We start from the raw sequence: 16031 nt of genomic DNA, 5'->3' as shown, positions 1-16031 counted from the left end.
CTTTGCAGCTTCCCAATGTTTTTTTTTAAATGACCAACTGGTGTAGTTATGTTTACCTGAGCACATGGCTTGTGCAACAATGTGATCACAAAATTCTCTACCAGCAGCACACAAAATAGCATATCCTTCGTGGTCTTGCTGGCCGAAGTTAGTGTCAGTAGTAGTGGGGTGAGTGGAACATATTAGCAAAAGTCTCTGAACCTGAACTCGTGGAACAACAACTAAAACTCTGGTGAAAGAAATAAGAGATTTGTCTTGCATAGCGTTGCAACAATTTACCAATTAGGTGTGTTTCAATGTGGAGATGTTTTGGATACCATACAAATGATGACCATATTAAGGACAGACAGGCACACAAGGCACTTAAAAAATGATATACCTGCTTGGCGTTTTATGTAAGCTTGCCTTTTAGGGACACAAGTTAGGCTCCCTATTGTAGACTACTGTTTAGCCTACACAGGAAGGTGCATATTAATACTGCAAGATACTCAAAGTCGCCCAGGTCTTACATTGTTGCACGGAATATGTAATCAACTAGGCTTCAGTGATATTTAACAAGAAACACGGGGTAAGTATAGCGTTTGTTATAGCTATTAGGCTATTGATGCATGCTCTAGACAAGTCGTTTTGATGGAGGTGCGTATGTAAACAATAGTTATTTCGGTGCCGTTGTTCCTTTTGCCCCTGATAGATTCAATGTTTAAAACACCTTGTTTGCGGCTCCTCGATCTTTCTAAGAGATCGGTAGCACAATGATCTCACAACGTCAGGCCTACTACTTTGAAGACCATACAAAGATATGCACATAAAATACTTAATAATGTTGTTACACAGCTTTATTGAAGTGCAATACAAGCCATGGGTTTTGATCTGACGTTAGCCATGTAGCTAGCTGACATCAACATTACCTTCACAACTATACAGATTGTTCATGGAACGATTTATATCCACAATCCAATATTGAACGTGTAGTAGAAGTACATGATACTTGTTTCGTTACGTGGCTGCTTTATTGAAGTGCATTTACAAGCTGTTGTGTCTTATATCTAGTAGCCTATCTGGCTATCTGGTATTAGCCGTCTAGCTAGCCGACTGACCTTTGCCTTCATAATTATATATAAATTGTACATGGGACAATTTATATCCCCGGTCCAGTTTGGATCGCTTAGTTTTCGTGTGGAGTTCCACAATTTCCTCCACCTGTGATAGACTTATCTTTTGAAAATGCCGCAAATTCCTTGTAAACTTATACATCGCTCCGATTACATTGGACTCTCCATAAGACAGTGTTGACCGGAAGTAGCACGACACCTAGCGAATATTCAAAATGGCGGCGTGATATAGGCTAATTAACAGGGCTCTTGTGACATCATTTTGATTCGCTAGAGTTGTTCTTTTGAATGGAAAACCGTTTTAGCACTTCTTGTGTAAAATTACATCGACTTATGAGTTAATTTGCTTGAAGATCTTATGGAAAAAGGGCTAATGAAACTTCACCAGTTGATTACTTAGATCAATATGAAAAATAAATGTATTACAAGTTTTCTGAAATGTTTGAATATGCAAATGCAATTAGGTATGATGTCATTAAATATGTGCTGATTTGCATAAAAAGATCAAATCTGAACATTGGATAAAGCCAATTTCAATTTGTTTCTTTTTATTTTGTTGACATAAGAGATTAAAAGTATTTTGGAGAGGGAATTATGGATATCTTGTTTAGTTACTCAGTAGACTAAATCAGAAAATGTTCGCCATATTTTTTGGAATAAAATGTCATGTAAATCAGGCTAAAAATAATATATTTACATTACAAACCCCTCTGTAAAAATCTTCTAAACATGGTTAGGTTGGTGTATGTAGATGCTTGTGAGGTGGAGATTTGGTCCCCACCCCCTCTTGCAAATCGGGTTCCAGTGGCTAATCATGAAGTATCTTGCTCCGCCCTTAATGATCTTTGACTGGGAAAATTTTGTGAAAGTCTACTCTACGTCACGGTGACAGGAGTTTATAGGCGTTGTCGAGTATTCTAAACAGTTTAATCTGAGCAAACTGAGGCATTTCCTAACATCAACATCAGAGCGAAGTTTAGTCTAGGCTATACACATCGCCGCCATGGCGCTGTCCTTCGTCGAACGATTGCAAGTGTGGGTCGGTCGCGCGTTCATGGCCGTCTTATATGCTATATTTTGGTTGCTTAGTCCAAGACCGATCGCTGGTGCACCTACCAAAGTTCCTCCAGTCACCAACCCGATGCTGAAGTTGTCTGCTACGCAACTTGCAAAGAAAATTCGTCGGAGAGAGGTTTGCACATTTTTTGTTACTTTTTCCTGTACAGAACGTTAAGCTGCAGTGACAGTGACATATATAACTAACTTTTTTTTTACTATGTGCCTGCTACTCTGCACAAATTGTGGACAATTGCATGTGTGATTGATGACATCGCGCGCGCGCACACACAAACACCACACACAGACTCACTCTCTCACGCACTCCCTCTCTCTCTCATGTAATAGGCAGGCCTAACTCGACAAAATGTTGTAACTGCCGTATTATGTAGGCCTAATAACCTTCTTTAACACACTAATAGGCTAGCCTACATTTCACCTCGTTTTGCAAATGGCAACCGCAATAGCCTAATTTCTGTAAGTTTCTTATATTGCGTTCAAACAGTTTATTAGGCTACTAAATGCGGCAGATTATTACAGAATGACGTGAAAATGTATTACAGTTTGTCGAGATGAAAAACATGCGTTGTTACACCGTTACACGTAAACAAGCAGATTAGTTGGCCTAATCAATCACTGTCTATTTTGCATTTCATTAAGCTAGCTCCTCCTTTCTAAGCTTAGAAGGGAGGAGGTACAGTGCGCAAGATAGACATCTAAGGAATGCCAACAGGGCAATTCAATGCATGTGTGTGTTTGGGTTTTTTTTGCTGAAAAACATTGAAAAGTGTGAGAAGCAAATAGTGTGTGCACCTACTACAGCCTACTACAGATGATACACAAATTATTTATTTTGTGTATGCAGTTGTCAAGTGTTGATGTGGTCCAGGCTTACATAGACCGCATCCAGGAGGTTAACCCCCTTCTCAATGCCATGGTCAAGGACAGGTAATCCCCATTCTTTTGTACTGTGTGTGTGTGTGTGTGTGTGTGTGTGTGTGTGTGTGTGTGTTGCAGCATGTATGACAGTGGCACAGATTTATCACAACAACATAACTTAACATCCACAGCAAAGGTAGCCAACTCTATCAGCTGTTCTACCCACAAACATTAGAGCATCATTAGAGCATCTTTCTCTCTCTTTCAGTTCAATCAAACAAGCTTTATTCTCAAAGCTTTATTCTCATGCTTTATTCTCTTCTTGAAGCAGTGTTGTGGTGAGTCCTCCACTAGCCCCTTTCAACTCCTCTCTCCATATAGATATTACATTGACCAAATGTTTTAGAATAAAAGCAGGGGCGCAGATGGGGGTGGGGACGAGGGGGGATGTGTCCCCCTCAGATTGTGATTGACCTCGATCTGTCCCCCCCACTTGCAGGGCAAAAAAAAATAACACATCCGTTCTTCTCTGTTACATTGCTCCGCGAGTATTAGTTACAGCAAGATGAGACCTTTATTGCACGAAAGAGCAGAACGGGGGCTTTCCAGTGATACTAGACACTTGTCTGTACAATCAAGTAAGAACATTTTTAAAAATCATGAAATTAACCCTACGAGCCAGACGGACGCAAAGTGCGTAAAAAAACACACCCATTCTACTTTGTTACATTGCTCCGCGATTATTAGTCACAGCATATTGCACGAAAGAGCAGAACCGGGGCTTTTCAACTAGACTAGACACTTGTCTGTACGATCAAGTATGAAAATAAAATAAAATCATGAAGTTAAATCAAAGTATATCGTCTATATTGCTCTGCATTCACCCACGCTTCCAGAACTCTCGCTTGAATTACTCGCGGACCCGGCATCGCACAGACATGACACGCATACCAAATGAAAGAGGAGAATCCGAGCTTTCCATTGATACCACATACATCGATCCTTTTGTATTATAAAAACAGAAGAAGTGACAAACAAATAATAATGTCATATAGCTTCGGCTACCATTAGCCTACTCTCGTTTGATTTACTCGTGTAAATCAGAAAGATAGCCTATGGCACGCATATCAGATGAAAGAGGAGAGCTAGAGCTATCCACAGATACCAAATACAATATTCTAGGCCATAAAACAGACAAAGTGACAGCAAAATAATAAGTTCATGTAGCTCCACTTACCCCATGTTTTTGTGTGGCATAATAGCCTATGTTCATAATCCAACGTTATCATGTGTTTCTCTATGGCAAGTCACATTCATAATACGGTTTTGAGATCCTAGCAAACTCCTGTGTGGTATCCAATTCAAGACTCGTATTGCATCCAAATTTGTTTGACAAATAAACACTTTTTTGCCTTTACTTTGTTCATTGCAATGCAGTAAAAATATTATAGAGAATCATCATCTGTGCACGTCATGTGTGCTACCACGCAAACAAGTCAGGTCAGATCAGCTAGTGTCACAAATATGGAGCGCAAAAAGTGTCAAAAAGTCATTTTTCATCACTAAAAAAAAATTGCCATTTATTTCTGTAAGGCACACACCACATATTTTTGTAAATTGCTTAGCCCCAAAATATCCCTCCACCATGGTTCTTATATTGCCATTTCCAGGGCAGTCAGACCTACACAAACATGAAAGCCATGACAAGCAGCTTGCTGTGGTGAGATACACATCAAAATGTAAGAATTTGTATAGTATGCTTTTTGAAATGTTAAAAATCAAATCAATGCAAGTATTAATGCATGATGTTGTATATGTGTATTGTATGTTGTATGTTGTATATTGTATATTGTATATGTGTTGGCCTAAATTGTGTTGTGCATGTGCACTGACAATGTGGAATAAGTGGGAGTGTTCTTTTCATTTTAAAATGTAATATATATATATTTGTTTATCATTTCATTTTAATGTTATTATTGCGTTGGGGGGGGGGGGGGGGGGGGGGTTACAGCTGTCACCCCCAGTTCAAAAATACTATCTGCGCCCCTGAATAAAAGAATAAAGATATGGGCACACCTGCACAAAGCACATCAAAACATATTGTGAGTCATCCACTACTGACAACTCCTGAAACCGTCCACATGAGATAACTAACAGCTGGGCTATCAGCGGGCTACTGCACACCACTAAATGGCTATTTTTTACATGTGACTGGAGACACAGATAAGCACCCTCTCTCTCTCTCTCTCTCAAATTCAAATTCAAATGAGCTTTATTGGCATGACTTACAGTAGAAGAGTAGTGTTGCCAAAGCCATCATACAGTGCAAACAGATGCAATATCTGTTTTGAAGGTAACACACAAGCATCAAAAGCAAAATGAAATACATTTATAATAATTAAAAATGTATGGTCTTAAATTCAAATATCTATTCAGAAATACGTTAAACATATGTATCTAGATTATCTTTGGTTCTCTCCCTTTCCCTCCCTCTCAGGTTCTCTGCTGCCCTGCTGGAGGCTGCTCAGGCAGACAGACTGATAGAGGAAGAGACTGAAGGAGGAGAGGAGGCTCTGGCTGAACGACTTCCATTCCTCGGGGTCCCACTCTCTGTGAAGGAGTCTTTCGCCGTGCAGGGTACAAGCACACACACACACACACACACACCCAAGCACACCCAAGCCAGAGCCATAGAAAGAGAGAGTTGTGACACTCTTTGATGTTGCCGCCACGATCAAAAGTTCCAAAAAAACCTGTGCTGAATGGCTGAATCGCAGGAGGGTGGGATGTACTTCTGATGCTGTAAGGTGTAATCAATTAACTCATTGACTACTGACCAAGAGATTGGCTGTAAACAGTTCCAAAAGCCCCATAACGAGGAAATAGCCTGGAAAAAGCGCTGCCATTTTTTCCTATGGAGGTCTATGGGAGTGTCGCCACTCTGTTTTATCTACCGCTCTGACCCAAGCACACCCTAACTCAGCCACACTCACACAAGCACAAAGTGCTCAGTAAATCGATCACTGTCTATCTTGCAGTGTACATAGTCACAGGGCTAGTCACTGTTTACCTTGCAGTACACTGTACCTCCTCTCTTAGGAATGCCAAAGGTGTTGACCAGACAAGCACAAAGTGCTCAGTAAATCAATCACTGTCTATCTTGCAGTGTACTGTACAAGGCTAGTCACAGGGCTAGTCACTTTGTTTGCTCAAACCCATTGAAAAACATGAGAAGTGTATGTAGAGTGCACACAACTGGGCAAAAGAAAAACGGAGCCTTTAGTATCATATTAGTCACTGTTTACCTTGCAGTACACTACCTCCTCCACCCTTTCTCTCTTAGGAATGCCACACGCCGCTGGCATGGTCTCCAGGGCAAAGGTGGTGGCCAGTGCGGATGCGCCAGTTGTGACAAACCTGAAGCGGGCAGGGGCCATTCCCATGGGGGTCACCAACACCCCGGAGCTTTGCATGTGGATTGAGAGCCACAATCGCCTTTACGGACTCACCAGAAACCCCTACAGCCTGGACCGCACAGCTGGAGGGAGCACAGGTGAGTGTGTGTGCATAGGCAGAAAACACACCAATATGTAGTGTGACCACCACATAAGCTATAGTGTTTGTATGTTGATGCTATTTCATGTAGAAATGGTCTCCTTTCGTTAGTTAGGGTACCTGCAGCTGCAGAAAACTCACATAGCCTCTCCTGGTCCCACTCTCATTCTCACACACATACCATGGCGACTTCCCTCCGTAGCCTAGGATACTTGAATCAGAACAATCCAAGATTGTTGCAGCACAGAATGACAGTTCAGCTCTGTGTTCACTAAAAGGTTAACAGCATTATCAACACCAGAGCGCAACTAATGTTCAACAGGCTACTTATGTAATGAACTTATTACAACGACGTCAATCACAGAGATAAAATTCAGCAGTCAGCAACTGGGTTTCAACTTGCGGTCGTGGTTAACATTAGGCTACCAATTGACATGAGATGTTATATGCGCTGTATACTGACATTATGGTGACACACAATGCAAATCATTCATGTAAGCAATAAGTCCTGAGAGGCCAATGGGGCGTATTGGCAGGGCTGTACGCTTAGCTTTTTCACTAGGAGCATAGGTGCTCCTAAATGAAAACATTTAGGAGCACTATGAAATTTAATTGAAAACCTTATTGCCTTAAGCAGGATACAGATCATTCACAGCAGTGGCAATCCTAGTCTCTGCTCAAACCCTCCATACACACAGAAAATGGCTTGTCTGGTTTCTATTTCATATTTTGAATTCAGAATTTGTAATTCATTTTGTTAACAATTCATAGCATTATAGGATCTGCAGAATTACTTATAGCTATAAATTCCGCCTTAATAGCAGATGTAGCCTACACTGAATCATGGTTAAATAGGCTACATCATTTAGACAACAGAATCAGTATACCATTTTTGTTTCATAGAAGTCTACCAGGCCTATGTCAAATGCAGGCTCGGGTGAAGCTGGGAGGAATTAACGCACGGTTTCTACACCGTGTTAAGCCTATCAACCGTGATAATAATAATATTTGAAATAAACACGGTAATTGTTATAGTCAACAGTTTTATCATGGTTTGCCGTTTCTTAAGGCACCCAGTGTCTGAGGATTTAGCACAATTGCCATCTTTGTAATGAGCTTTCTACACCAGCTTCAACATATCAGTGCCTATGCGAGTCATTTAATAATTACTGCCAGCTGGTTAGGCAAAGTCTATATGCATGTTATGCAGTCCTCTGTGACAAAGAGCATCAAGATGGAGATCTGTGCTTTGTCTCCATGTGATCTGGGAAAGAAGTCGGAAAATGAATGTCATAAAGGAACATTATTCAAGAAAAAAGGGGGTTTCTAAAATTCAGTGCATATGCAGAAAAAGTGTTACTTCAGCTGAGATCAGGTGTTAAAATTCATGAAGATGACCATGTGTGTTTCCATCACATGAAAGTATTCGTAACAAGTTATGAGGGCTCACAATACTAATGTGTGGATTCAAGAGACATTCATAAAAAGAATGGAACTTTTAAGTATCTTTTTAAAATCCCTCATCTCAACTGAAGTAAAGCTTTTTTATGTAAAAGCTTTGGCATTTTTAGTGTACACAATTTTCCAGATCCAAAACTACTGCAGTAATGACCTGAAACAAGCATTTTGTTTTATTTATCATGTTGTTAGATTTCCAAAAATATAGGCTATAGTTTTACTAATCCCCAAGAAAATAGTACGGACAAATTTGTCTGGACACAGTAAACTGCACTAGACAAAAGAAGTGAGACAGAAGGGAGAACATGTCATGGTAATAGGAGTGTGCTACACCCAGTATTTTGTCTATACTCTACAGCAATATTTTAACTTGAAAGACATTTCCTGAAGGATTTACCAGTGCATGCAAACTGGTTGCTAGTGTAATTGAGGCAATTGCTATCGTGGACAGAGACAGAGCGAGACTGATGTATTCCGTTCACCAAGCATACTGTATGCTGCAACAATTAACTTTGACTACAATCAATTGGTACTGACTATTTCTCTGTCTCTCAGGAGGGGAGGGTAGTCTGCTGAGCGGAGGGGGCTCTGTGATTGGAGTGGGCTCAGACATCGGCGGCAGCATCCGTCTACCCTCCTACTTCAATGGCATCTTTGGCCACAAGGGCACCCCATGTGCGTATTTCTATGTTCTTAGTCATCCTATAATATGCTTATGCTGTGTTCATCAATACTCAGTACATACTGTTACTCTGTGTGTGTGTGTGTGTGTGTTTTTCTCCACACAGACATTGTGAATAATAACGGCCAGCATCCCCTTTTCTCTGGGCGGCAGGAGGACTACGTGAGCACCGGACCCATGTGCCGCTACGCTGAAGACCTGCTGCCCATGTTTAAGATCATGGCAGGACCCAATGCTCACAAGTACACACACACACAAAATGTACAGAACATTCAACAGAAATGATTTACCCTTTACCTCCCGATCTCAACAGGTGTGTGTGTGTGTGTGTGTGTGTGTGTGTGTGTGTGTGTGTGTGTTCTTGTATGTTTCTGTGTTCTCAGGCTTTCCTTATCTGAACCTGTGGATTTGAAGAAGCTGCGTTTCTACTCTGTTCCTCATGACGGAGGATCTCCGTACACTTCTCCTGTGGACAAACAGCTCATACAAGCTCAGAGACAGGTCAAAGACATACATACACACATGTAGGCTGGTTAAACCCTGCCTGATCTGCCGGCGATTTAGATTTCGCCCTGCAGCTCAGGCTGGAAACCTGCACATCTATCTCTCCAACTTCCTGTCCACATCTTCTGGGTTCAATCACAAACTAGCTTATCCAAAAGATGCACTCGGACCCGGTTGTTCTGATTGGTTGAAGAACTATCTAACCGTACAGAGTCATTTTAATGCCCATTGATCATGCCTCTCGTGCAGTAGAAATAAAGTGCAGACTCCCCAGACTAATGTTCAAGACTGAGCTTAGTATGGTGATAGCCAGACTAACACACATGCACTCACACAAACAAACTCACACAATCACGCATGTGGAAAAAAAGCCCTCGACGCTGACCGATTTTTCTTTCCCACAGCACTCAAAATTGAATAGGGGGAAACCTTGTAACCACGTAACACGTGCTGAGAACGCTGACTGAAGCGCTCAAAAAGGAGGTTGAGGGCGCAGTCAGCGCAAAAAACGTGATTGGTGGACACAGGGCACTATAGACTCAAACTCAAAACAGCTGTTACTGTCGTTTACACCTGTCAAATGCAGCAATGCTTAAATTATACTTACTGCATATTTATTATAAGCATTATATTCAACTGGAATGTTTTTTTTTCTATTCCTATTCTTAAAGAGGCCTACCTGTGGGCATGTAACACCTCTTTAAAGGGTTTCCCAACGCTGCTGCTTCAGATTTGTCTAGTGATTATCACGATTTTGAAAACACTCCCTCCCCTTCCGCTATATAGCCAAGATGGCGTCCGTTGAGGGCAAAAATTGTCCATCGTTCCACACTCAGCTTTTCGACCATTAATGAGTGCGCTATCCAGGGACTTGGAGTGCCCTTCGTGTCGTTGGAATTTTCAGTGTGAACGCCCTCACACACTCAAATTAGGTATTGTAAGTGCAGAAGTACGTGATTTGAGACACAGTGTCAGTAATGTGGCACCTACCATTGGCTTGTCTGAAAATGGGGGCGGAAGTGAGCACATATTGAGCCATTTTTTGGAAGAAACTAACCCTTTAAACCCTGATCCCAACCAGTGTGTGTGTGTCTGTGTTAATATCATGGAGGTATTATATACAGTGGGTTCAGTAAGTATTCGCACCCATGCTAAAGTTGACTAAAAAGAGGAATATAAAATCATCTTTTGAGAATTGATTGTAATCCATTCATTAAAGAAATAAGTAAAAATCAAACCGCTAAGGACACTTTTATTTGTGATTGAAGAATGTATCGTAAATAGATAAATGTTCTTCCTTAAATACAGGGGGCATAAGTATTTGACCCCTATGTTAAATTCCCATAGGAGCAGGAGGATTTTTTGTATGTTTTTATTTTTAAAGGCCAGCTATTTCATGGATCCAGGATATTATGCATCCTGATAAAGTTTCCTTGGCCTTTGGAATTAAAATAGCCCCACATCATCACATACCCTTCACCATAGCTAGAGATTGGCATGGTGCTTTTTCCAGTAGGCCTATTAGCCTGTTTGATTTGCTTTGATTTGAATAGGCTAACTGGAAAAAGCACCATGCCAATCTCTAGCTATGGTGAAGGGTATGTGATGATGTGGGGCTATTTTAATTCCAAAGGCCAAGGGAACTTTTAATTAAGGCATTACAATCAATTCTCAAAAGATGATTTTATATTCCTCTTTTTAGTCAACTTTAGCATGGGTGCAAATACTTACTGAACCCACTGTATAACTGGAGAGAGTGACTAAGTCCCGCCCTCCATTCAAATGAATGGCGGAGGCTAGGCTAGTAAATCCGGCCAATTCATAGTCAACGCCATATTGAACACTGGAGCTCTGATCCAGCGCCAGTCGGCTCTGACCATGCGCAAAATTCCAAAGCTGGAAATGACGCATGGACCTACATTGACATTCTGTAAAAAGAGAGTCATCATCCAGTTCAGAGGGTGGCGATAATGCACATAATTGATTGCCGCGTAACAAGAAGAAGTGAAAGTTGCTCGGGAACGCACACCTGAGTCGAAGTGGAGTCCCGCACTGAGTAACGATTGGCTGTAGTAGTGTTAATTTCGTCAGACGAGACGAGACTAAATATGTTCGTCAACAACCTTTTTTTTCCGAGACTAAGACGAGACGATGACGAGACTGAACCAATGTCCTGAAACGCTGACTAAGACTATAATAAAATGCATTACTGTTGACTAAAAAAGACGAGACTAAAATGTTTTGCATGATTGAAAAACTAAGATAAAATCTCTCTTCGTTCTCGTCTACAAAATGAGAAGATAGAATATCTATGCTACCTGTTAAGCATTCAAAATAGTCCAAATGAATTAATGGGCAGCAGCTTTCCTGTAGGCTAGCTACGCGCTGTTGCTGTAACCCTGTGGCTGCGACGACTCATACTACAAGTCAACCCCGAGAGGAGGAAGAGATCCAAAGCCTGGCTCCATTTCACTAAACGTGATGGAAAATTCTGCCGTCTGCAACCAGTGTAGTATATATATTGCTATCGTGTAAGGGTAGTAATACCAGCAATATATTAAAACATTTGTCCACGAAGCATGGGATTAAGCTCCAAGAGTGTCATGTGTTCGACAGCCTACGGAGGGTTGCAAACGTTGCCCGGTCTAGGGCTCCAGAGCATATGCGCCCAAGTGTGCCTGAAAATAATTCTAGGTCGCACTGGTGCACCTGACGCTGCTCGGGTGAAAGCATATGTTTCCTTCACAAGTTTTAATTGTAGACTATGCGTGCAACTTTGCCAAACTGTATAGAAGTAACCCCCTTGGTCCGCTCTCTCTCCCTCTCCCTCTCCCTCTCTCGTGCGCGCCCGCCCCTCCTCGACATGCACATTCACAATCGTGAAAACAATGACGCATAGAAGACAACTAGCTACATTATAGTTAATTTCGGTTAGCATCATAGCGTAGGCTACTGCACAAATTTGATTCAAACTCTTGCATTCAAGTTGACTGATGATCATCTCAATGTTTTCCAACAGACTCAAAAGGGCCTGTCCCAAGGAGAAAAAGTATTAGCCTACCTTGCAACTTAAACACATGTGGGGAAACTGAACAGTCCAACCAGTAGACTATAATAAGTTAGCCAACTATGCTACTTTGTTTACAATTTGAGGCTTCAAGCCGACAGCTGAATTAAAGAGGCAGAGTTGTAATATGAATAGTCATGAATGTCATGAATATCAGAAATGTCAGTAGTATAGAATAGAATATATAAAGAATTATATTATATTATATATATATACTGTAGGCTATATATACATCTTTATAATTCTTTATAAAGAATATGTATTCCTTATTGTATTTTAAATAAAGACAAGCTTTTTTTTATGCCTTATTGTTAAAAAATCATTCACACTATATGAAAGGAGAGCGATAAAAGGTGACCTTTTGGCGTTAAAGGCGAAGCAATGAAAAATGTGGGTGCACCTAAATTTTTTGGGAATTGATAAGAGAATTGATAAGGAATTGGATTGATGGGCAGAATCGATAATGCCATCGATATTGATAAAAACGTATCAATACCCATCCCTATATGTGACTGCGTTTAGGCGCATAGTGCCATCTAGTGTAGTGGAGTAAAACATTCGTAGGCCTACTTTGGGTCTGCTCTGGACATTATTGGGGGAAAATTGAGATGTGTGAAACACATAGCTGAAACACTATTTGACTGAAATAGTAGCCTATTCAAAAGTATCTTGTTATATAAAAAAGATTAAAATGTTTTGACTATAAAACTTGACTAAGATACCTTGAGTTTTCTTTTGACTAAAACGAGACTAAAATTATGAGACTTTTAGTCGACTCAAACTAGACTGACAAAAATTATATTTGAATGACTAAATATGACTAAGACTAAAAAGAAGATTTCGTCACAAGACTAAGACTATGACTAAATAAAAAATAGGTGACAAAATTAACACTAGGCTGTAGCAGCCGGATAGGTACCCATTCACCAACACGTACGTACGTGCATGAGAGCTCGTGCCCAACACGGATTTTCGTGCACAGAGCTGGTTCTAAATGCTCCATGCAGCGCCATACTTGCAAATGGCGTATTCTAACATGCCGAAGCTAATCTACACAGTCTTGACCCCCTGGTTAATATAGGTTGTGGAGCGCCTGGAAGCAGACCTCGGGGTCAAAGTTCAGGAGTTGCGTCTGCCAGAGCTCAAGTATGCTGCTGCTATCTATATGACCCTCATGGGCCTACCTGACAAAGATGGAAAGGTAGGCGAGAGTCTAAGGTCATTAGTTGTGCAGTGAGTTTGCTCATAATTATGTACAACAGCTATAGCCCAAAGTGAGTGTGTTTTTGGTATTGACTGAGTGTTATCTTCAGCCTGTAAAGACCATGTCCGAGCATATGGGGGAAGAGGGGTCACCTATTTATCCTCCATTGGAGCTTCTCAAGTGGATGCTGGGAAGATCCTCACATACTATGGCAGCAATAGGTAATGACACACAACCATGCACATACGCACGCACGCGCACACACACATATAAACACACACACACACACACACACACACCTGCCTGAAGTGTGCAAAGTAAGAAGTAAACCGTAAACCCCACATCATCTGCAGACTCAATCTGTAACTTGTTTTAAAATTGTTAAAATTGTTTTTCTCTCATATGTGCAGTCAGTGCACCATTGTACATATATTTGACTTAGCATACATTCATACAAAAAATATCACACCACTTCTCCTGTATAGCACTCATAGATGTCTTTTTGATGTGCTTTTTGTCAAGAAGTCACATTTTTGTGTCTAAATTGTATCATTGTCAGACATGACCAACATACACATTCTAAAGCAAACACTATTGCTTGTAATAACGCATGTATGTGTGCGTGTGTTTGTTTGTCTAAGGCTTGGCTATGAAAGAGGTTACTGGCTCTAGCAAGCCGTCACCGTTCATTCTGCAGCAGAAGGAGGCGCTAGAGAAGCGTCTGGAGGAGATGCTGCACTCTGACGGGGTGTTGCTGTTCCCTCCTAATCCCTGGGTGGCCCCCAAGCACCACCACCAACTCTTCAGACCATTCAACCTTGCCTACACTGGTAACTAACACTTTGTCCCATACTTTTGCTGTATGTTGTCTGATATTTGATGTACTTTTAACCCTTTATATTATGTAAATACTGACCTTAAAATGTTTCCTTTCCCACCACCTCTCTGCTGCAGGCATTTTCAATGTCCTGGGTTTGCCGATTACCCTGTGTCCTCTTGGGCTGAGCCAAGAGGGGCTGCCGCTGGGCGTGCAGGTGATTTCCTGGAAACTGCAGGACCGTCTGACACTGGCCACCGCCTTGTACCTGGAGAAGGCGTTTGGGGGGTGGAGAGACCCAGGGGAATCCTGAGTGGGGCCACCAGGGGGCGCCCCAGCTCGACAACCACAGTAACCTTCATAGCCTATAGTGTGCTGGTTCAGGAGTGAATATGTGTGGTTTTATTCAGTAAAATGAGATACTCACCTTTTTAATGTTTCTATGATTAACCACACAAATAAAATAATACTTCCATAAGAACACTTATGACCAGGCAGAACCATTTCCCTCTTCTTTTACAAAATGTGTTTTCATTTGTGTCTCTGTAATAGTCATTATAAATAGCCTACCTTGATTGTTCCCTTTCTTGTCAGACAGAATTTAAGAGTGTGTCATGCGTCACCAATTTTGATGAAACTGTCAGTTTAAAAACTCAAAAAGCCAAACTAGTACACAATTGGGTTAGTTAAGACATCCTCTTTTTTTAACTTTCCCATGCTGCCTCCTTAACCCTCTGGAGTCTAATGGTGCATTCCATTTAGTGTTGGCAGTCTCGTACGTTTACCCGCCCGACATGTGAGAATTAGCCCTTTTCACGTGATGTCAGACGAAGCGTTGCTGGGTATCCTCCGGCATGTCCAGCCGCCAAATACTACAGAAGAAGAAGAAGTATTCATGGGTTTCATCAGGTCCCTTTCCACAGGTGTATACAATCAAGCACCTTGATTATCAATGCAGACTGCATGGTGCTTGATTGTATACACCTGTGGAAAGGGACCACGGCACAAACTCGGGCGGGTGACTTACGATACAAATGGATCGCAGGGTAAATCCCCCCCTGGGGATTTGAAAAACTGTTCCAAACTCTTGCTGTTTGTTGTCTGATATTTTATGTACTTTTAACCTTTTATATTACTAGTGCAGTGCCCACAAACAATGTTTTCCAAGAAACGTGTTGCCAAATGACGTTGATGCAGGTAGATCATGATTGTGATGATGTAGAGAATCAAGCCCGTGCAGTTAGTAGAGCTTTTTACTGTCTTTGCAAAGTAGAAAAAGTGAAGGGGAAAGGCGTTTGAGTTGCAGTTAATGGCAATATTAGACACATTAGGCCTACATACCCGTGGATTTTTGCTGTTGTTGGGAAATGATGGCCTAAAGCTAACCGTGGCCTAAAAGCTGACCATGGCGATGCCAGTGCTATGAACTCGGAAGTGATGTTTGAATGAATGTTATTTGCCATAGCCAATGTCCAGATAGAGTCAAGAACGGCTGTTTTAAATGCAAATTTTAACAGAATGTTACCAACGTGTGTGTCGGCATTGCAAGATCAGCAACCTGAGGGGTATTTCACAAAAGCAGAATTAAGACATCCAAGATAATCGATAAAGCCAGGTTTGACATAGCGTTCTCTAGTCATCCTTGCTAAACTCGTTTCACTAACGCCAATCCAGGATGAACAGGAGCTTCTATGTCA

At 41.3% G+C, this 16031-nt stretch overlaps 1 protein-coding gene across 1 annotated transcript; it reads left to right on the top strand.

The window, feature by feature from the left end:
* The first annotated feature begins 1969 nt into the window (after positions 1-1969).
* On the top strand, positions 1970-14824 carry LOC134060304 (fatty-acid amide hydrolase 2-A-like). Its single transcript, XM_062516962.1, has 11 exons — positions 1970-2304; positions 3034-3116; positions 5545-5684; positions 6391-6600; positions 8616-8735; positions 8849-8984; positions 9126-9243; positions 13395-13514; positions 13627-13738; positions 14159-14347; positions 14472-14824. Exons 1-11 carry the CDS (start codon positions 2116-2118, stop codon positions 14645-14647), a joined length of 1593 nt encoding a protein of 530 aa, XP_062372946.1. The 5' UTR covers positions 1970-2115; the 3' UTR covers positions 14648-14824.
* Positions 14825-16031: the final 1207 nt, after the last annotated feature.

Source organism: Sardina pilchardus, chromosome 16 (genome assembly GCF_963854185.1).
Source record: "Sardina pilchardus chromosome 16, fSarPil1.1, whole genome shotgun sequence".
Lineage (NCBI taxonomy): Eukaryota > Metazoa > Chordata > Actinopteri > Clupeiformes > Clupeidae > Sardina > Sardina pilchardus.
This window is presented reverse-complemented; position numbering and strand designations above follow the sequence as displayed.